The 21,426-nt window shown below is 39.1% G+C and overlaps 1 protein-coding gene across 18 annotated transcripts in view; it reads left to right on the top strand.

The window, feature by feature from the left end:
• PUM1 (pumilio RNA binding family member 1) overlaps positions 1 to 21,426 on the top strand; it is a 134,403-nt gene that overhangs the window by 20,378 nt on the left and 92,599 nt on the right. For all 18 annotated transcript variants that reach the window (XM_086716268.1, XM_086716267.1, XM_086716266.1 and 15 more), the window contains one exon: positions 21,357 to 21,425. In XM_086716268.1, the coding sequence (XP_086572394.1) occupies positions 21,357 to 21,425 (69 nt within the window). The remainder of the gene's footprint in view (positions 1 to 21,356; position 21,426) is intronic.

Genomic DNA, 21,426 nt, shown 5'->3' with positions numbered 1-21,426 from the left:
AGTTTAATTTATTGTACTGAATTAAGGGAAAGTGAATTGGCCGATACATTTGCAGTGGAATTTTGGTATTGAAAAAGATCTTGGAAATCATTTGACTTTTTTTCTGATGCAGTGATCTCCTTTACGTTAATTATCTCTGTTTTAATAAAAAAATGTTAGTGTTTTGAGCAGAGGTTGCTAGGATAGGTTGAGTGTATCCAGTGAGATCTAGAAGTAATTTTAGTATTGAGTACTGCCTTTCTGTATCTAGAAGTAATAATGACATGTAATTCATAAGCTGTGTGCTGGAACTGTTTTAGTCTTTTTTACATATGATTTGAATCTCCAGTAACTCTTTTGGTTTTCATCATTTCCATTTTACAAATGAGGAAATGCAGGGTCAGAAAAATGAGCTATCATGCTTTATGGTCTCAGATGATGTATGTTGAAGGTGATTACCGTGTGCTCTTTCTACCAGACCAGTCTGTTTGGAGACCTACCATTCTTCTTCATGGCGTATTCAACTTTTCCCTAAAACGCACACACAGTCCTCTTTTTACACATCACACATTTTAAGCCCTATCTGCTGTGCATATATTAAAAGTTTAGGGACACCAGTAAGAGTTTAGTTTGTATGTCTAATTATATGTATGTCCTGGATGCATAATAGGTCTTCAGTGAGTGATAGGATGCTGTTCAAAACTGAGCTTGTTTAGTGTCTGTCATTCCCTACAGCCTGTTTCTGTGGTGCCATCCCCATTACAGGCAACTTAAGAATCTTAGATTCCTCCCTCCAGCCTCCCAACAATTCCAAGGTTATATTTATACTGCCTTATTTGATAGGCTCATATTTCTTGCCAGGACATTTACCGTAGTCTTCTGGTTGGTTTTCTGTGCTCCCCCAGCCCCTCCCTCCCCCCCCCCCAAATTTTCCGTGTTGCTGCCGAATTGATATTTCTGAAGACGCAAATCTCTTGTCTCAACCTTGCCTAAATTTTGGTATTTTGTTTTCCAGTTGCTTTTAGAATAACTTCCAAACTCTTCAGCATAGCATAATTTAGGTCCTTCATGTTTTGAGCCAGTTTACCAGTCTTTACTGTTACCCTAGTTCAGCTATATTGAACTATTTGTAATTTTCTGAACATACATGCTAATTTTGTAGTGTGTGTGATTCCTCAACATAGTTGTGCTGTTTTATTTATGCAGTTTTCTCTGTTTGGAACTCTTTTCTGTTTTCATCCACTTAGCCACTTTCTCATCTTTCAAGTTCCAACTAAAGTATCTTCATCTCTGATAAACTCTCCTCATTATTCCACTCTTTTATTGAAGGTTGGGTGTCTTGTTGGTGTTGCTGTCATACTTCATACTCATTGAAACATTCAGCTCCCTGTATTAGAGTTAAATATTTACTTTTTCTGTCACCATTGGGTGCTAGGAAGCTGGTTCAGTAAACACATTCTTGGGCTTAAGTCCAGACCTACCGAATCCAAATCTCCAGTGATGAGACACAGTTCATGTGTTTTTTTTAAAAAGCACTCCCTGGTGATCCTCATGTGCCCTTTGGTTAAGAACTACTGTGATGGTTCCTCTTGAAGAATCTTTTAGCCTTGTATCTCCGGCACCTGGCAAGTAGTGTTTACCTCATAAATGATGAGTGAATACAATATGTTTTCAGAGCATATTGAAGAGACTCATTGAGTGGAGTGTTTTATTTTCAAGGGTATTAAGATGTTATTTTGAATTGATAAGGTCTGAGGTGTAACAGAATGTATGGTCTTGGAATACTGAGAGGCTTTTGGGCTTGAAGATAAGGAGCCAGTTAGCATTTCTTGAAAGGTTGTGTTAAAGAACTTTTAAATTCTTATCAGCTCTGGTTTTATGCTTTTTCTTTTCGCTTTGCCCCTCCTCCCCCCCCACCCCCCTCCCCTATTTGACATTTCTTGAAACCCTAAAAGATAGGCAAACAGAAGGGGCTGGAGGAGCAAGGTTTACTTTCTTTAATTTGTAAAACATTAAAACTTTGTTTCTGTTCACAGTTACATCGCTTACTGGAAAACAGCGCTGTACTTTTTCAACCTAATACATTTACAAGGTTCATTCCTGTTCTCTGAAGTGAATACTCTGTACTAGCATAGTTGAAGATCACATACTTATGAACATAGGATCAAAGTTGTAGTTTAACCCTGTATTGTCAGTGGTTAATTGCTTTTAAGATTAGTGACTCATTTTTCCTATTTGAAGCTTTTTAAGAGGTACTGTTTGGGTTCAAGCTTTTTATTGGGGTATAGTATAAGGTACAAACTGTGAATTTTATTTTTTATTTTATGTGTTTATTATTTAAATATTTATTTATTCATTCATTCATTCATTCATTTATTTATTTATTTATTTATTTATTTATTTATTTATTTATTTATTTGTTAAGTGATCTCTACACCTAGCATGGGGCTTGAACTCATGACCCCGAGATCAAGAGTTGTATACTCTGTTGACTGAGCCAGCCAGGTGCCCCCAAACTGTGATTTTTAAAAGGTTTTGTGATGTAGTTCACATACCATACAATTCACCCATTTGTTTACTTAAAAATTTTTTTTAATATTTATTTATTTTTGAGAGAGAAACACAGAGCATGAGTGGAGGAGGGGCAGAGAGAGAGGGAGACACAGAATCTGAAACAGGTTCAAGCCTCTGAGCTGTCAGCACAGAGCCCAGTATGGGGCTCAAACTCAAGAATTGCAATATCATGACCTGAGCTGAAGTCAGATGCTTAACCGATTGAGCCACTCAGGTGCCCCACAATTCACCCATTTAAAGTGTACTATTCAGGGGTGCCTGGGTGGTTCAATCAGCTGAGTGTCTGATTTTTAATTCTAGCTCAGGTCATGATCCCAGGGTTGTGGGATTGAGCCCTGTTGGGCTGCACACTGAGTGAGGAGCCTACTTAAGATTCTTTCTCTTTCTTTCCTTCTGCCCCTCTACCCTGCTCTTGCTCGCTTTCTCTTTTTCTCTCTCAAAAAATAAAATGCACTGTTCAGTGGTTGTTAGTATTCACAGAGTTGTGCAACCATCACTACAATAAAATTTTAGAACATTTTTATTATGCCCAAAAGAAACCGTGTACCCATTACCAGTCACTGTCCACTTCCCTCATTCCTTTAGCAACCACTAATCTACTTTCTGTCTAAAATGGAATTTTTTTATGATCTAAAAATTTTCATTAACTTTTTCAAAGTAAAATACTTCTAACAGCACAGGTCATTTTCTTTCTAGATGTTTTCTGTGTGTATATGTACAAACACAGATTCATGTGTTTTAGTTTTAAGCCAAGTGGGAACGTTCTGAGTATATTACACATGTACACAGGTGCCTTTTTGCCCTTAATACATTGTGGCCATCCTTTCAGGTCAATAACGTTTGATTCTTCTTTAAGGGCTTTAGTGCATGGAGCTACAGTGATTTATTTTGACTGACTTATCTCACATTAGTGAACTTTCAGAGTATTTTCAGCTTTTGACCTTCTAAACAATGCTATAGTAACAATAGGTAGTTTTATTTTTGTATTCTGCGGTCATTTCTTTTCTTTTTTTTTTAAGTTTTTATATATTTTGAGGGAGGGAGGGGGAGAGAGAGAGAGAGAGAGAGAGAGAAATGAATGAGTGGGGGAGGGACAGAGAGAGGAGGGTAGAAGATCTGAAGTGGGCTCTGTGAGCCTGGTGCAGAGCTCCAACTCACGAACTGAGTGATCATGACCTGAGCCAAAGTTGGGCACTTAACCAGCTGAGCCACCCAGACGCCCCTCTGCTATCATTTCTTTAGACTGTATTTACAGAGGTGAAATTGACAGATCAAGGAAAAGAATGTATTTAAGATTTTGATACATATTTCCATATTTTTCTCCAGATTTCCACGTTGTTCTACGAATTTAAAGTTTTACCAACATTATACGAGTATTTATTTTCTCTGTTGGTATATATATTATTTTCATATATATATATATATATTTTTTTTTTTTTTTTTTTTTTTGAGAGAGAGAAAGAGGGCACAAGTGAGTGACAGGCAGAGACAGAAAATCCCAGGAGAGACAGAGAGACAGAGAGAAGCAGGGCTCACCTGAAGTGGGGCTGGTGCTCACCCAATGTGGGTCTCGAACTCACCAACCGTGAGGGCTAGGGCTCTAAGGCTAGAATTTTTCTTTTTAAAATTACCTTTATTGAAGTATAAGTACATAATAAAATGCACACATTTTAGATGTATAATATGATAGTTTTGACACAGAGTATTCACCCATGACAGGATCACTCTAATCATAATGACAGTTCCCATCTCTCCAAAAGTTTCATGGGCCACTTTTAATTCCCCAGCAGCAACTGCTGATTTGCTTTCTGCCTAGGCCTAGACTTTAATTACTGTATTTTAATGGCATTTGGAATGACATTAAAACAACTCTTGTTATTTCTAGAATCACAGGTATACCCCATGCCCTAAGGGATGAATGCTCCTCCATAGATGGCTGTAAAAGTTGCTCCCTCACCTCCTTCCAAGTCCTTTGTTTAAATGTTACTTTTTCATTGAGGCCTTCCATGAATACTGTTTAAATTATAGTTCTGTCCCCCTTCCCTGCTTTTTCTCAGTGGTCTTTATACCATTTTGTAGTTTTCTGTACTTTCCAAAATGTTTGCAGTGAGGGTTTATTGTTTTTAGAATTCAAAATTACCTTAAACACATTATTTTTAATGGGAGGAAAAAACTCCTATGTGTTTTGGTTTTTAAATCCAGTTTCAAACATTATTCCATGGCACTCACGACACCCATAAATAAACAAGTTTAAAACCTGATAAATTTGCTATAGCTGAAGTTCTTCTCAACCACAAGAGGGAAACTTGCATGCTTCATGACCTCACAGTAATACAAACTGTATTAAGGGTAAGGAACTAAAGGTAGTAACTGTGCTCAAAAAAGGAGCAAATGAAGGTTTACTGTTTGCATAACATCAGGTGGAATTCTATAAAGAATTAAGCCACATAAATTAATACCTGCCAGTGCTTAAGAGATTATTTTGATTAGGACTTCTTTTTTTTTTTTTTTTTAAGTTTATTTATTATGAGAGAGAGAGCACAAGCAGGGGAGGGGCAGAGAGAGAGAATCCTAAGCAGACCCCGCGCTGCCAGCACTGAGTCTGATGCAGGGTTTGAACCCACAAACTGTGAGATCATGACCGAGAGTCTGAGCACCTAATTGACTGAGCCACCCAGGTGCACCCCCCACCACCACTTTTTTAAATTCAGAGGAGATAAAACTCTGAAATATATTCTCCCACAGATACAGTTTTGGATTTATGTATTATGTACTCTTTTAGGATCATAAAGTCCAGAATGAGCTATTTGATGTGCTTGGTAGCTGCCTTCTTAATTATGTTGCTGTGATTTATCTGGATAGATTTACTCAGTGAGAATTCCTTATTCCCTTACATACTACAATAGAATGTTGAAACAAGGGAGTAGGAAGGGTTTGTGACAAGGCCACTAAATGGAGGAAGACATTTTGTAGGCCTCCTGGTTGAAGACTTGATAGACAATCTGTTTCTTGTGCCAGTGGTTTGTAACTGTAACAATAATAATGAAGTGTTTAACTCAATAAACCTTATCGCACCAGTGTTTATTCCCTTTATGCTGCCTGGCCTGGATGGCTCGGTCGGTCGGTTGAACGTGCAACTCTTGATACTGGGGATGTGAGTTTGAGCCCCACATTGGGTGTAGAGATTACTTAAAAAAATACGTATATATGCAGATATGTTAAAACAAGGGTCATTTTTATTGACAGTGAATGTAATTTTGTTTTCATTATGGGCCAACTAAGGACTCTTTCCATGGTTCAATGCCATTCTGTGTATCCTCATAAACAGGGATTTAAAAATCAAATAAAATGTTTTTCCCTCCCATTAAAAATAACTTGTAGGTACTTTTGATTTCTAAAATCAATAAATGCTCATTGTAAATATTTTGGAAAGTACATCCAATTACAAAATTATAAAAACATGCAGGAAACCAACCAACTAACTGTAATTCGGTCTTCTATAACCTTTTATGATAGGTCTATCTGGTTTTTTATTAAAAAATTTTAAAAATGTAAATAATTATATATTTATAGACAGGAAAATCTCTTTGGTGCTAATAACAAGAACGATTGCTTCTTGAGTTTTGCCTTTTTTTTTTTTTTTTTATCTTATGGGCAGTATGAATTTTTACTAATTATTTTTCTGTTTTGGTTAACCACTGGAGAAGTTAGAGATAAATTTATGGTTCATTTCTAGCAAGTATATTGGACCCAATTACATACATTTTATAAACAAGGCTCTTCTCATTTTCCCTTTGCCTTAATTTTCTCATTAGTTGAATTTACTAGATTTTGTAAGTCACTCTGAATCCTTTTTGGAACAAGTTCAGGTAAAATAAAAACATTTCTGTGATTATAGTTTTCTGTCTTTTTTTTTTTTTTTTTTTGGTCTAACATATCAAAATACCCTATGACAGAATATTTCCGTAGATAATTTTAAGGTTTTATAATATTTCATTATATTTAATGGTCTCATTCTTTTCTGTATTATTTCCTGATATTAGTCATTTAGGCTTCTAAATTTTTACCATTGTAGGTGGTTCTGTAATGAATATTTTGTTCATCAATATTTGCAGTTTGAATTATTTTCTTAGGTCTTAGAATGGGAAAAATACTGCTAGATGTTCATAAAGCTATTCTACCTCTTGTGTAATTATTTTTCCCCCTTTTTAAGATACAATTTGTGTATAGTAAAATATGTTATTTTAGTATGCACTTTTATAGGTTTTGACAAATGCAGATATTCTTGTAACTACCATGATCAAGATCAGTTTGACCCATCCCCACATTCCATGGAGCCCCTTCATAGTCACTTCTTAACTCTGTTCCCAGCCGCTGGTAACCATGAATCTGTTTTTTGCCCCTTTAGTTTTGCCTTTTCCAAAATGTCATATACTGTAAATGTATGTAGTTTTGAATCTGTTTTTTTTCCACTTAGCGTAATGCATTTGAGAATCTATGTTGTTGTTTATTGCTTATTGTTGTTGTTTATTGTTTATTGTCCTTTTTATTGCTCAGTAGTGTTCCATTAAATGGTTTTGTGACTGTTATCCATTTTGTGTGCTTAATTTTAATTCTCTCAGCTGGAATGCTTGGTACACTCATTACTTGAAAGATGGAATGTGGGTGGCATATTTTTGTTATTTTTCTATATTGTGTTTCTGTAGCCTTTATATGTGAAAGACAGTTGTATCAAGACCAAATCTTTGGCCATAGTTTGTATGTTTTATTGTCTTTGGCATGTAGTATTTTATTTTCTTTCTTTATTTAAAAAAATTTTTTTTAACGTTTTATTTATTTTTGAGACAGGGAGAGACAGAGCATGAATAGGGGAGGGTCAGAGAGAGGGAGACACAGAATCTGAAACAGGCTCCAGGCTCTGAGCTGTCAGCACAGAGCCCGACACGGGGCTCGAACTCACGGACTGGGAGATCATGACCTGAGCCGAAGTCGGCCGCTTAACCGACTGAGCCACCCAGGCGCCCTGGCATGTAGTATTTTAGAGAACCAAGAGTAAACCGTCCCCCCCCCCCCCCCCCCCGGAATACTTAAGGAATACTCCAACTTTAGGATAGTTTGTTCAGGATGTGATTTTTATGTGCTATTTGAGTGAAACCTTTTGATCTGCATTGGTTTTTTTTTTGTAGCTTGAGAAAAAGGTTCTTTTGGTTATATATTTGCTTATTTTAGGGTTTTTTTTTTTTGCTCAGGACTATCTTTTTTATGGAACTCTCATTTTTAAAGAAATTTATTTTTTTTCTTTATTTTTTTAATTTACATTCAAGTTAGCATATAGTGAAACAATGATTTTTGGAGTAGATTCCTTAATGCCCCTTACCCATTTAGCTCATCTCCCCCCCCCCCCCACCTCTCCAGCAACCCTCTGTTTATTCTCCATATTTTTAAGCCATATCTTCATTATTTCTTTATAGTGGCCTTTTCTTTTTTAATGTTTATTTATTTTGAGGGAGAGAGAGAGAGAGAGAGAGAATAAGCAGGTAAGGGACAGAGAGATTGGGAGAAAAAGAGAATCCCAGCAGGTTCCACACATGGAGCCTGATGTGCACGGTTCAAGTCCATAACCCTGGGATCATGACCTGAGCCAAAATCAAGAGTCAGACATTTATCCGACTCAGCCGCCCATCTGCCTGTCCCCCTCCCTCCCTCCCTTCCTTCCTTCCTTGCTTTCTTCTTTCCTATTTTATTTTTTAAAGAGAGTGAGCGAGTGGGAGAGGGGCAAAGAGAGAGGGGGACAGAGAATCCTAAGCAGGCTCCATGGTGACAGTGGAGAGCCCAATGTGGGGTTCGAACTTAACAACTGTGAGATCAGGATCTGAGCTGAAGTTGGGCACTTAACCAATTGAGCCACAAGCACCCCACACTTGTCTTTTTTTAATTTAAAATTTTGATTTAGTTATTGTCAACTCACATACTATTTTAAGAAATAATACAGAGTATAATAATACAGTGTACAATCCTTTATACACTTTGCCAAATTTCTCCCCAGGGGTAACATTTTACAGTATAACATTTGTAGATAACATTTTGTAGGTAATGTTGTGTAATATGACATTACAACTAAGATGCTGACATTGATAAAAATCCATCCAATCTTACTGAGTTTTTCCAGTTTTGTTTTTAATTAAAATTTTTTTTAACATTTATTTATTTATTTTTGAGAGACAGAGAGAGAGAGTGTAAGCAGGGGAGGAGCAGAGAGAGGGAGACACAGAATCCAAAGCAGGCTCCAGGCTCAGAGCTGTCAGCACAGAGCCCTATGGGGGCTCGAACCCATGAATGGTGAGATCATGACCCAAGCCGAAGTCAGATGCTTAACCGACTGAGCCACCCAGGCACCTCTGATTTCTCCGGTTTTGATCTCATTTGTGTGTGTGTGTGTGTATTTTAAATGTGGTATGGGAGTTTTATTAAGATAAAGGGCCTCTCCTCTTTCTTTCTTTCTTTGTTATTTTAGAGAGAGCGAATGGGGCAGGGGGCAGAGGGGTGGGGTGGAGTGCGGGGCAGAGAAAAAAAGAAAATCTTAAGCAGGTTCCATGCTCAGTGTGGAGCCCGATGCAGGGCTTGAACCCACGAACTGTGGAATCATGACCTGAGCTGAAGTCGGAAGCTTGCCCAACTAAGCCACCCAGGTGCCTCTGAGTAGCTCTTTTTATAACCACATCCACCTTCCCCTTGAGGGGTAGGGGATAGGGGAGCTCCCCCCAAACTCTAATTTCTTATTCTCCAGTTTTGCAATTTTGTCTTTTCCAAACTATTCTGAATGGAATCATCGTATTACCTTTGGGGATTGGCCTTTTCTTGCTCTGCAGAAGGTCCTGGAGACTTTTAGCAAGTTGTTGCATATAGTAGTTCATTCCATCTTGTTGCTGCACACTGTGCTATTTTGTAGATGTACCACAGTTTGTTTCACCTGTGGAAGGGCACCTGGGCAGATTCTGGTTTTTAGTTGCTGGAAATAAAGCTGCCGTGAGCATTCATATTCAGGTGTTTCTGTAACCATAAGTTGTCATTTCTCTGGGATAACTGCTTTAGGAGTGCAGGTGCTGGGTCGATCATAGGATAGTTGCATGTTCAGTTTTTGAAGAAACTGCCAAATCGTTTTCCAGAGTTGGCTGTGCCATTTTGCATTCTTACCAGCCATGTTTGGTCTAATTTTTCTGAACCCTTACCAGCATGTGGTGGTGTTACGTTTTTTTATCTTAGCCATTCTGATAGGTACGTGATGGTATCTCATTGTGGTTTGAATCTATATTCCCGTGATGGCTAATGATGTTCAGCATCTTTTCACGTGAGCAGTTATCTTTATTTTTTAATGTGGGTTTTATTCTTATTATTTATATGATCTTAATTATTGATAAAAATGTTAAATTCTGTTTGATACATTTTCCCTGGTCCCTTTATCCAATAACATTTGTGGAACTCTATTTATAAGTTTGATAAAAGATCTTTTACTTAATTTATAGATCAGCATTAACTTAGCATGTATTCACTTGGAAAAATTTAAGAATGATTTATTTTTAAACTAGATTTGGCAAACTGTGGCCTCTGTGCCAAATCTGGCTTGCCGCCTGTTTATGTATGGCCCTTGAGCTAAGAATGGTTTTTTACCTTTTTAAATAGTTGAACCAAATCAAAACAAACCAAACCAAAGAAAGATATGATAAAGACCCTGTGTAGCCCACAAAGCCTATATTCTTTGGCCTGTTACAGAAAAAGTGTGCCAAGTTCTGTTTTTTAAATAACAGCTTTATTGAGCTATTTTTCACATACCTTAAAATTTGTCCTTAAATTTGTAATTCAGTGGTTTTTAGTACATCCACAGTATTATGCAACTTATCAGCTATGTAACTGTAGACATTTTTAGCACTTCCAGAAGAAACTTTGTACTCATTAGTAGTCATTGCCTATTTTCTCCTTTTCCAAGTCCCTGGCAAACCCAAGTCTATTCTTGTTTCTGTAGATTTGTTTATTGTGGATATGTTATATAAATGGGATCATATAAATATATGGCTTTTTGTGTCTGGCTTCTTTCACTTACCTAATGTTTTTAGGGTTCATGCATGTTTATGTATCAGTGCTTCATTCCTTTTTGTGGCCAAATAATACTCCTTTGTATGATATACTATATAAATTTTACACATTCAGCAGTTGACTTACTGCCTTGTGGATTTGAATTTTGCTATGAATTTTTGTCTGTAGATCTATATTCTTTCTTCCAATAGGTAAATCATTTTCAGAAATCTTCTCTTTTATATCTTCAGGATGTGACTTCTTTTTCCTCATTAAGTAGTTTACTCCCTGTGGCCTCATGATGACTTGCTTCCTTTTGATCATCCTTGAATTAACGGAGAGAGTTCTGGCCACAGATGGGCTGTGTGGGTGGCTGTTACATCTTCAGATACACAGTTGGGCGGCAGAGTAGTGTGCACAGCTCCTTCTCCACTTTTGGGTTTCTAGCAGGCTTTTGTCTGGTGCAGCTTTGTTGGATCTGGATGGGCCCTTTTGTCTTTATTGCCCATTTAAACAGTTGGAGTACCCCAGACACATTTTGATCCCCCAATATAGGACACCGGAAAGAGACACGGGAGTCAGCCTGCCTGGGTAACTTTGGGCGAGTTTTTAACCTTTCTCTACCTCAGTTTCCTCCTCCATTAAAAAAATGGGAAATGGAGGATAATTAGGAATTATTTCATAATTTGAGAATTAAATAATACATACTGCTACCTAGAACATAGTCAGTAAGTACGAACTATTCTGACAGTCATAAAAGGCCCATCCTATTTCTGTTCTTTTTCACAGTGTTTCCCTGTAGAAACTGCTTCTGAATGTACCATAACTAACCTAATTTTTATTTACTGTTGGCTATCCTACCCCCAACTTTTTGTTGAAAAATTTTTTCTTTCTTTCTTTAAATTTTTTAAGCTTGTTTATTTTGAGAGAGAGAACGAGCAAGCAAGCAGGGAGGGGCAGAGAGAGAGGGAGAGAGAATCTCAAATAGGCTCTGCCCTGCCAGCTCGGAGCCTGATGGGGGCTCAAACTCTCAAACTGTGAGTGAGATCATGACCTGAGCTGAAATCAGCAGTTGAACGCTTAATCGACTGAGCCATGCAGGTGCCCCTGTTGAAAGTATTTCTTAACTGTTTTTTTCTTATTGTTAAAAGTAACTACACAGTGAGCACCTTGGCTTATAGAACTTATTCCTCATTGTGGTTATTTAAGATGTTTTTAGAAAGAGGATTATTGGTTTGAAAGTTACTAATATTTTAAAGACATAAATATTGTCAAATTTGTTTTTAGAAGATTCTGATTTTTTTCATAGGCATTACACAAAATACAGAAACTACTGAAGAAATTTTAACATTTGAGTATATTACCTTAGTCTTTTTTTTAACCTTCTAGTCTTACTTTGTTTATGTCTCTGTATGGAAATGTATTTGTATCTTTTTATATATGCAGATTTGTTGTCTTTAGAATCCTTACACATACACATTTTTCTCGAACAATTTTAAAGATGTTTTAAATAGCTGCATAAAATTCTGTAAGTGAATATATACTACACTTAATGATTCCTGCTGTAGTTTAACTTTTTACCACTTTTGCCATCACATTGCCAGGTTGAAGATCTTTGTTAACACTCTTTGATCGTATTTCTGATTATTTGCTTTGGCTAAAATCCTAGAAGTGGAGTTACTAGAACAGAGGCAATGAACATTTGTAAAACTTGATGCATATTGTCAAATTTCTTAAAAAAATTTTTTTTTAATTGTTTAGTTTAGAGAGAGAGGGAGAGAGAGAGAGAAGGAGAAAGGGAGGGGCAGAGAGAGAGGACGACAGAGGGTCCAAAGCAGGCTCTGTGCTGAGAGCAGACAGCCCAATGCAGGGCTCAAACTCATGACCTGAGATCATAACCTGAGCCGAAATTGGATGCTTAACCGACTGAGCCACACAGGTGCCCCATCAGATTTCTTTCTTGAAAAGCTGTAGAAAAACATGACAAAGTATTCTTTTAAACAGGATAAGAACCATTTTATTTATTTTTTTTTTTTTTATTAATTTTTTTTTTTTTTCCAATGTTTTTATTTATTTTTGGGACAGAGAGAGACAGAGCATGAACGGGGGAGGGGCAGAGAGAGAGGGAGACACAGAATCGGAAACAGGCTCCAGGCTCCGAGCCATCAGCCCAGAGCCTGACGCGGGGCTCGAACTCACGGACCGCGAGATCGTGACCTGGCTGAAGTCGGACGCTTAACCGACTGCGCCACCCAGGCGCCCCATGGATAAGAACCATTTTAAAGAAGCTGGCACTGGAAGTCCTATTTCTGCTATTTTTATCACTCCTGAGACCAAGGGTAATTTCTCACATTACAGATATTCGTGTGTACTGCCCGTCATGTTTTTAATACTGTGGGGGTGACTTTTAGAGAGAGAAGACGAACTGCCATGGCACTATTGATAAAGTGCAGTTTTGCTACTTAGTGGTTATGACAGCAGTTAAGAGAGCAGTAGGACCTGTGTGCCATGGTCTTTGAACTTTTGTTTGCATCCAACTTCTGGTTTGCCAACAAGGGAGAGCAAATAACTAGAGAAGTAGTCTTTGCGTAAGGACCTCTCCCACCTGGAGACTGACACTGTAGGCGTACCTTGCGGCTGATAGTTTCTCCTCCTAGCTTATTTTCCAAAATTGGTAGTTTCCACTGGTGGTCTTAATTGTACATTTGTTAAAAATAGTCACTGTCTTGTAATTTGTGGAAAATTCTTATCAGTGACTGTGTAGGCCCTTAAGTTGTTTTCTCTGACAAACCCTTCTTATGGTAGGAATTCTTACATGTCTGTTAGTGAGCCCCAGGGATGACAAAGTGAATCTCAGAAAATTTGATGTTAGCAAGACTTTGGAAAATCCACTTCTATGCCTTTTTGGTGGGTAAATATTTGCTACTTTCACATAGACTCTAATACTCTGCCAGTAAGATTGTTCCTGATTCCAGTGAGGTCAGTGGTGCCTTTAAATTTTGTTTCATTTTTTGAAAAGAGCCTGATACAGATTTGCCACAACCTGATTTAGGAACTTTTGGATGAGTATTCTTCATTTATCTTTTTTTATTTTTTCCATATGTTCTCTCTTGAGATTGGTATTTCAGAATGAAGTTTTTTACTGCTAATGAACGCTTTCTGGTGTGTTCCCCATTTGTAAATAAACATTTTTTTTATGTAAATGTAATCTCTATAGTGGTATAGGAGTCTCTTTTATGTTTCTGAATTTTGGGTTTTTTTGGTGGTTAGCAATATGCCAGTCAGCTCTCTGGCTACAGATAGTAGTTTCCAGACAAGAAGAGAGACGATTGATCATTATCTGAAGTTTTTAAGGTGTTTTATTTTTAAGTAATCTCTGCATCCAGTGAGGGGCTTGAACTCAGACCAAGAGTTGCTGCTCTACCAACTGAGTCACCCAGGCGCCCCGATCATTGTCTTAAGTTTTACACTTTTTATTAGGTTCTTCCATAACAATTAAACCGTTTCTTTTTGCAGTTAAAATGGCCTTGCCTTCATTATTGATTTCAGTTTGAACATGATTGGTGAAATTAAGAAAAAGACTGGCAGAACCAGCAGTTGTGAGGTTTTTTTGTGTTTAAAGGTCACTAGTATCATTAAATGATTTTGAAAATGTGTATTAATTCCTTTTACTTTCAAAATTGTTTTCTTTTATGTTTAGGAAGTGCTGACATTTACGTGAGATGTATATATTCTGGTAGTCTGGTAGCAAAACAGTTTTGGTAACTTAGTTCTAGTAGTTTATTATGTGGGTCTGTTAATCACCCTAGCAGAATGCCACCAGCATATTAGGAAATCTGTAATTCTAATATATTTACCTTAATTAGTAAAAGTAGTAGCAGTGTTTAATGATAGATAATAAAGAAGTGGATGGGGGCGCCTGGGTGGCTCAGTCGGTTAAGCATCTGACTTCAGCTCAGGTTCTGTGAATTTGAGCCCCACGTCAGGCTCTGTGCTGACAGCTCAGAGCCTGGAGCCTGCTTCGGATTCTGTGTCTCCCTCTCTTTCTGCCCCCTTCCCCACTCACGCTCTCGCTCTCTCTCGCTCTCTCTCTCTCTCAAAAATAAATAAACATTAAAAAAATAAAAAAACATGAAGTGGACGTTCTCTCTAATCCTGGCTGTGGTGACTTCATTTTCCTCATTGTGTATCATAGAAGACAGTATCAAAATAGTGTAGTAATTTGTTGCTGGAACAGCTGTTGAACCCAGGTGTGCTTTTGTGTGACTTTGACGAGAACAGAGAAGGTAGTAAAGGGTAGAGACTTAAATTTGAATTCCACTCTATCTGCTATATGACTTTGCACAAATTACTTCACTAAACCTTGGTTTCCTTGTGTATAAAGTGGAATAATATCTATTTTTGTAGTACAGTGTCTTGAAACTCAGCAAATGCTGGTGTTTAGTGTTGTCACTGACAGTGAAAAAGAATGGAAACCTTCATGAGTAAGATCAAGTAGTAGGGTTTGCAGCCACTTAGGCCGAAAGAGTGGGTTTTTTTGTCAATGCCACCCATCCCCTCCCCGCCAAGAAGGATGCTGATTTATTTAAATTTTATTTGAGGACCGTAATCAGTTTTTGCTTTTCTTACAAAGTGGGTGCTTTTGTAAGAGTACCTGCATTTTCAAATTATGATTGTTAAAACATACAAGTATTTATGATTGTTAAAACATACAAAGTATTTATAGGATAGGGTCTGGCACAAAGTAAGACTTAGTAAGTATCAGTTATTGTTTATGATACTGATACGTAGTGGTACAAGAGCTGCTGTAGAACAGACTTAGTAGTTAATTCTCTTGTTCCCTTTCCATATTTTATCGCTCCAGTTTCTACTGCCTTTTTTTTTTAGGGTCTTATTTTTTTAACTAATCTCTACGCCCAACATGGGGCTCAAACAGACCAGCCCCGAGATCCAGAGTCTCATGCTCTGCCATCTGAGCCAGCCAGGCACTGCTCAAGTTTCTCTGGCTTTTGCTTGGCTTTTTCTCACTGGTGTCTCCTTCCTGTAATGGTTCTTGGCACCAGCTCCCCTGCTTATATTGTTCTGGATCTGTGCTAGTGAAACAGAGCTAACGTGATCTAGGCTTGCCTGTGCAGAAAATCCTCCAGGAGAACAAAGGTAGTTGTGGAGGAGAAAAGCTCCTCTGACAACTTAGATTCAGTGGTTGAGGAAGCACCTATTCTAGTAAAGGCAATTTTAGTCTCAAGGGGTAGAAATATGTTTTAACTAGCAAAAATTCAGGGCTTTAATGAAAGAATGCCAGGGATTCTCTCTGACCACCCCTGAGTAGAAATGTAAACGTGGGCCCCCTTGGCACTAGGTGGCTTTCTGTTTCCAGCACGTTTCTTTCTCTACGTTGCTTGTCTTCTGCTTATTCACCAGCTGATACTTGAATCAAAAATGATAGCCCCAACTGCCAGATCTTTAGGAACCTTCATTTTATCTCTCCATACCCGTCAGGCTCACATGGTAAGAGAAGAACCTGATTAGGTCAGTTTATCATTTCTTACCAGGTACCAGGGATTTGGCCATTTAGGGGAATACTTTTGCAGTAGGTGCTTGTGGCCAGAGATGATAGGAATCATGAACTTGTCCTTTCTAAGCAGGTGTCTTGAAACATGTCCATTACAGAGAATATTCAGAAAGTATTGATTTGTTGAATTTTATTTTTCTAAGCACACTATATAGCTCTGAGTTACTCTTTTTTAAAATACTATATTAGGGTGCCTGGGTGGCTCAGTTGGTTAAGCATCCGACTCTTGATTTTGGCTGAAGTCATGATCTTACGGTTCAAGAGACTGAGCCCCCCATTGGGCTCTGTATTGACAGTGTGGAGCCTGCTTGGGATTCTCTCTCTCCCTCTCTCCCTCTGCCCCCCATCCCCCCCCCCCAGCTCGTGCTGTGTCTGTCTCTCTCAAAATAAATAAACGTTAAAAAAAAAATAAAGACTTTCAGTGTGATTTAATAAATACCAAGTCGGGGCGCCTGGGTGGCTCAGTCGGTTGGGCGTCCGACTTCAGCTCAGGTCACGATCTCGCGGTCTGTGAGTTCGAGCCCCGCGTCGGGCTCTGGCCTGATGGCTCAGAGCCTGGAGCCTGCTTCTGACTCTGTGTCTCCCTCTCTCTCTGCCCCTGCCCCGTTCATGCTCTGTCTCTCTCTGTCTCAAAAATAAATAAAACGTTAAAAAAAAAATAAAAAAAAAATACCAAGTCAGTGATATCTTTGTGTCCGAGTTTGGTTCTTCTGTACAAGCCATGGAGAGCTGGTCAAGCTGGCTCAAGTAGAGGGACATTCTTTGTAAAGACACACTGGGCAGTTAAGAGGAATGCTAGCAGAGTAGGGCCAAGAACCTGACCACAGCGCTGTCAAAACTTGTTTCTTTCTTAGGGCTTTTATTCCAGACTGTGTGGTCTCCCGTGATTATTTGCTTCATTCCATTCTTTGAGGTATAATGTTCAATAACACCTGCTTGAAAAATGGATTAATTGTAATTGATTAAATATTTGGATCACGAACTGTTTACATTTGGATGTCTGTGCCTGAGTTTGTTCTTTTTTCCCCCCTTTGACTACAATGTTGGTTGGCAATGTTGGTTGGCAAACATCTGAATAGTGAGGTAGGAGGAGAATCAGGAGACCATAGTGGCATGGGAAGTTCAGGAATGAAGGAATTTTATAAAGTGGTTTTACTGAGTGTTTTAAGAAATGAGAACTGAAAGAACATGAGGTTGAGCCAGCGATGATGTTGTTTTTTTTGTTTTTTTGTTTCCCTTTTGGAAGTTTCTGAATGGATGAGGATGGAGAGTGAGTGTTGAAGTTTCTTTGAATTGATGATTTAGCTGGGAATTGAGACAGAGAGATGGATGTACTTTGAGATGCTAAGTTTTAGAAAGTAATTTAGATGTTTGCATGATCTAGGTACTTTTAATACGTTGATTATGGAAATGCTGAACTGGAGAGACACCCACCCCACCCTCCCAACAAGGAATGGCCAAAATCTTAACCCTGGGGGTGGGGGGGGCGGTGGGGAAAGAAGGGATGAATGGGTGAAGGAGACATTTCAGGTACTTGAAACAGAATAACCTGTGAGGTGGGTACAGTTGAATAAGTGCCTCCTAAGTATTGGCCATTTTGTCTCATTTAACTATTACAACAAACTTGTAAAAGAGTTGGTGTTACCTCAGTTTTACAGATGAGGCAGTAGTGACGTGTATCATTCATTGATGATTCTGATAAGTGTATGGACCGTTGGGTATGGTAAGTAGGGTTTCTCAAGGGGTGATGGAAAGGGCAGGCACCCTTTCCATGTGATTATCTTAAAGAGAATTTGATTATGTTAAAAGATTTGTAAAGTGATACTTTTGCTTAATTTTTAATTTTCCAAGTGTGATCTGTAATTCTGGGTCTATTTGTTTTTATTTTATAACTTCCGTGTGGTAAAACATGCAACTTAGTTTGCCAAATTAGGCAACAGGATCTAGTGAGGACAGGATCCCTGCTAGAAGGAGAGATAGCTGTTGAGTTTACGGAAGAAAGTTCTGGGAACTGGGAAATGGAAGGGAAACTCAGAAGCATAGGACCTGTGTATGGATGGTATTTGTGGTGGGATGAAGAGAGGAACATAGACGTAGGTCAGGCACTAAAGCACTTCTCTTGCTCGCGTCTTCAGTAAAGGGACTGGCAGATGCCTTCATGGGGAGGGGCAGTGGTAGAGCAAGTCCTGGATGGTTATGAGAAAGTTCCGTGTTACTGGCAAGTAGCCCAAAGACGGAAAACAGGAAATAGATTTGTGAAACCAAAGCAGATAGGTAAGAGCAGTTAGTGAAAGGAAGGACGTCTTCTAGACGTTTAGCAAAAATGGAGAAGAAATTAGTAAGTCGTGCTAGAAATTAACACTCACCCGGCACTCAAACCTAGAGAAAGCAGTAGAGCACCAGGACTGGACAAGACTGTTCTGTCCTGATGGGAGAATTTACTCTGATTATAATTTGCAGCCAGCTCTTCTCTTTTATGATAGAAGGAGCTTCTTTGTTACCTGCCTAAAATATTTCTTCATTCTTTGATTTCTCTTGATTCCCGAGCATCTTCTTCTGATCATTAGTTTTGTTTCCTAGGAAGAATTTGTGTGGAGAGTCTGCCTGGTGTCCATGACCATACCAGGTATAGCTTCTACTATAAACAGTACGTTCCTGACTAGTTAAAAACGTTTTTTTGTGAGAATGATTTGATTTGTCTGGTCTAGTCACCTGTGGGCAAATGGTTTATAATGGAGTTTCTGGACTAGCATGGCAAACTTTGGAAAGTGAGGCTCCTTCTCACCTGTGTGAGGAGAACGACCAACAAGAATTAGGAGGGTAGTGCGCAGAGGTAGGAGGAAGAGTGGTTCATCCTCTGGGTCGGGGGGGAGGGGAACAGAGGGAGACACCCGGAAAGAGGGAGGGCTGGAGGAGGTGAAGAGGGAACTGAAGAGAGGGAGAGAGAAGACCTGAGAGAGCTAGCAAATAAGAACAGAGAGAGAGGGAAAGAGGGAAGGGGGGGGGGAGGGGAGAGAGAGAGAGAGAGAGAGAGAGAATGAATGAATGAGTGAGTGAGTGAGTGAGGGATGGATGGGAAGATAGATCGTATAGAAGGGAATGGAAATGGCTCCAAGGGCAGGGTGGGCTGGCTTTGAAGGTGCGGGGGAGGAGACAGTGGAAAGCAAAGGCAAACACGCCAAGAAAGCACACTCCTCAAAGCCCAGGCAGAAACAGAAGGCACTGTTATCTGAGGGGGCGAAACTTCCTGTGGCTGCCTTGGAGGCAGCGTGGTCACATAGGAAGGACGTTGCATTTTGAGTTGGAAGCCCCGGATTCAAATCCTGGCAGTGCCATTTAAGGGCTCTGCCCTCTTAACAACAGTTGGGAAGGGCATTTCTCAGAGGTTCGGTGTTCTCATCTTTTAAATGGAAACAATCGCTGTGACTTTGTTGTGACGATGGCATAAATATGTGTACTGCATGTTCTGTACCTTGCCTTACTACTCTCTTTATATTTCCCTCCTTGGGAAATATAAATAGGATTTCCAACATTCTTGGTTAAAACTATTTGTAGATTGGATTTTCAAGAAATGCCTAGCTCTAGTCAAATGTATGATTGGATTCCACAGAAAGAGCTAGATATAGAGCTTTATGCATTTGATTTACATGCTTTGTAAATGTTCACTCTGGCCTGAAGGTTCAAAATGATTTCATCTGACATTTGTAGTTTTCCAGTTAGCATCTTGTCCTCATTCTCTCCTCCCCCCACGGTCCGGCCTTTATCTTTACTCCCTATAGCTTAGAAGCTTACTCAGTGTGTTTACCTAAATAATGGAAACACTTTGTAATGTGTTCACAGCTTGTTTCCAGGCCCTTTGAAAGTATTTTAACCACAGTCAAAAGCTTGGTCTCTGTCTGTGTCTCTTTGTTCTCATTGGGCTGAATTTTAGCTTCATTTTGAATTTTATAAATTTCCATTTTTAGCAGGCATCCCAAAGCTGCTTTGTCTTAGTGACACGTTGTCATTTTGTAGCGTATATCAGCTCTGGGTTTTGAAGGTATGTGACTCCGAACGGCGGTGTAGCTATATTTTTATGTGGTGTCGGTTCAGTCAAGTTAAGATTGCTGGGTGATAAACAGGCAGCCCTGTTAATAAAATCCTTGGGTTGGTTCTCCTAGCTGTATTCTGGCCCGTGTTCTCCGTACTCTTCCCTCTGCCTGCCTGACCTCAGCCTGACCTTTGTGTGTACCCACTGCTGGCGATTGTACACCTACATTGGGAGGTAGTGATGGTCAGATGAGGGGTTTGTGAGAGTCCTGCTTCAGGCCCTCTGCTGTCTTTCTCCAGCGGTCGAAGAGCCTTCCTTGTGAATAAACAAGGGACGGTCCTCTCGCCTCAGGCAGCAGAGATGGCTTGCTGCTCATAACTGAGAGGACCTACAGGATATTAGACAACACAAGGTTTTTTGGGTTACTGTTTCGAATAAACGATCGCACCCTTCTTCCTTGATCTTAACCTTATCTTGTAGAGATGACCTTAGATAGGAGTTCATTGAAGCCTGAAAAGATTGTTCCGATGTGGGCAGTAGTTTAATGATAGGTGAGGTTTGAAGGGATTCTTGTGATGAGTGCTGGTTTTTCCTCCTGGAGTTGAGATCCCAAGAGCCCCTCTGCAGAGATCTTCCAACATGGAGAAATGTTCGGACACCCCACTATACAGTTTGCAGTGCCTTTCCCTGAGGTTTATCCAAGAAATAACTGGGTTGGGTCAAATGAGTCCCCTTGTTTCTACTTGCTTGTCACAGTTGGGGGCAAGCACTGTGGCTTTTGAGTCCAGAGCCATGTTCAGGTCACATAATCATAGGTCATTGCCCTTCAGCATGTTGGTCTTATACATTTAAAATATATGAAAAATAGCTAACATAATGCTCATTTGATGGAATATGCTTTTTCTGGATTATGTATTTTTCATGTTGTGGAAAAAAAAGGAATGGGAGGGGAGAAAACAGGGGTCATTGGCTCTGAACCCTGCTGATTGAAGGTAAGTGAATGTTTAATTTCAGTCACTTGCTTCTTGTTATGTCTTTGTCAGTATCTGAAGGTAAACCGTTGTGTTTAATGTGAGCGTACAATTCAAGATGCTAACTCGAAACTTTTTCCTTCTCTATTTTGAACGATAGGTGCGTTCTATGGATGAACTGAATCATGATTTTCAAGCACTTGCTCTGGAGGGAAGAGCGATGGGAGAGG

The sequence above is a fragment of the Puma concolor genome, chromosome C1 (assembly GCF_028749965.1).
Source record: "Puma concolor isolate L17-30 chromosome C1, mPumCon1.1.hap2, whole genome shotgun sequence".
In the NCBI taxonomy this organism is placed as follows: Eukaryota; Metazoa; Chordata; class Mammalia; order Carnivora; family Felidae; genus Puma; species Puma concolor.
This window is presented reverse-complemented; position numbering and strand designations above follow the sequence as displayed.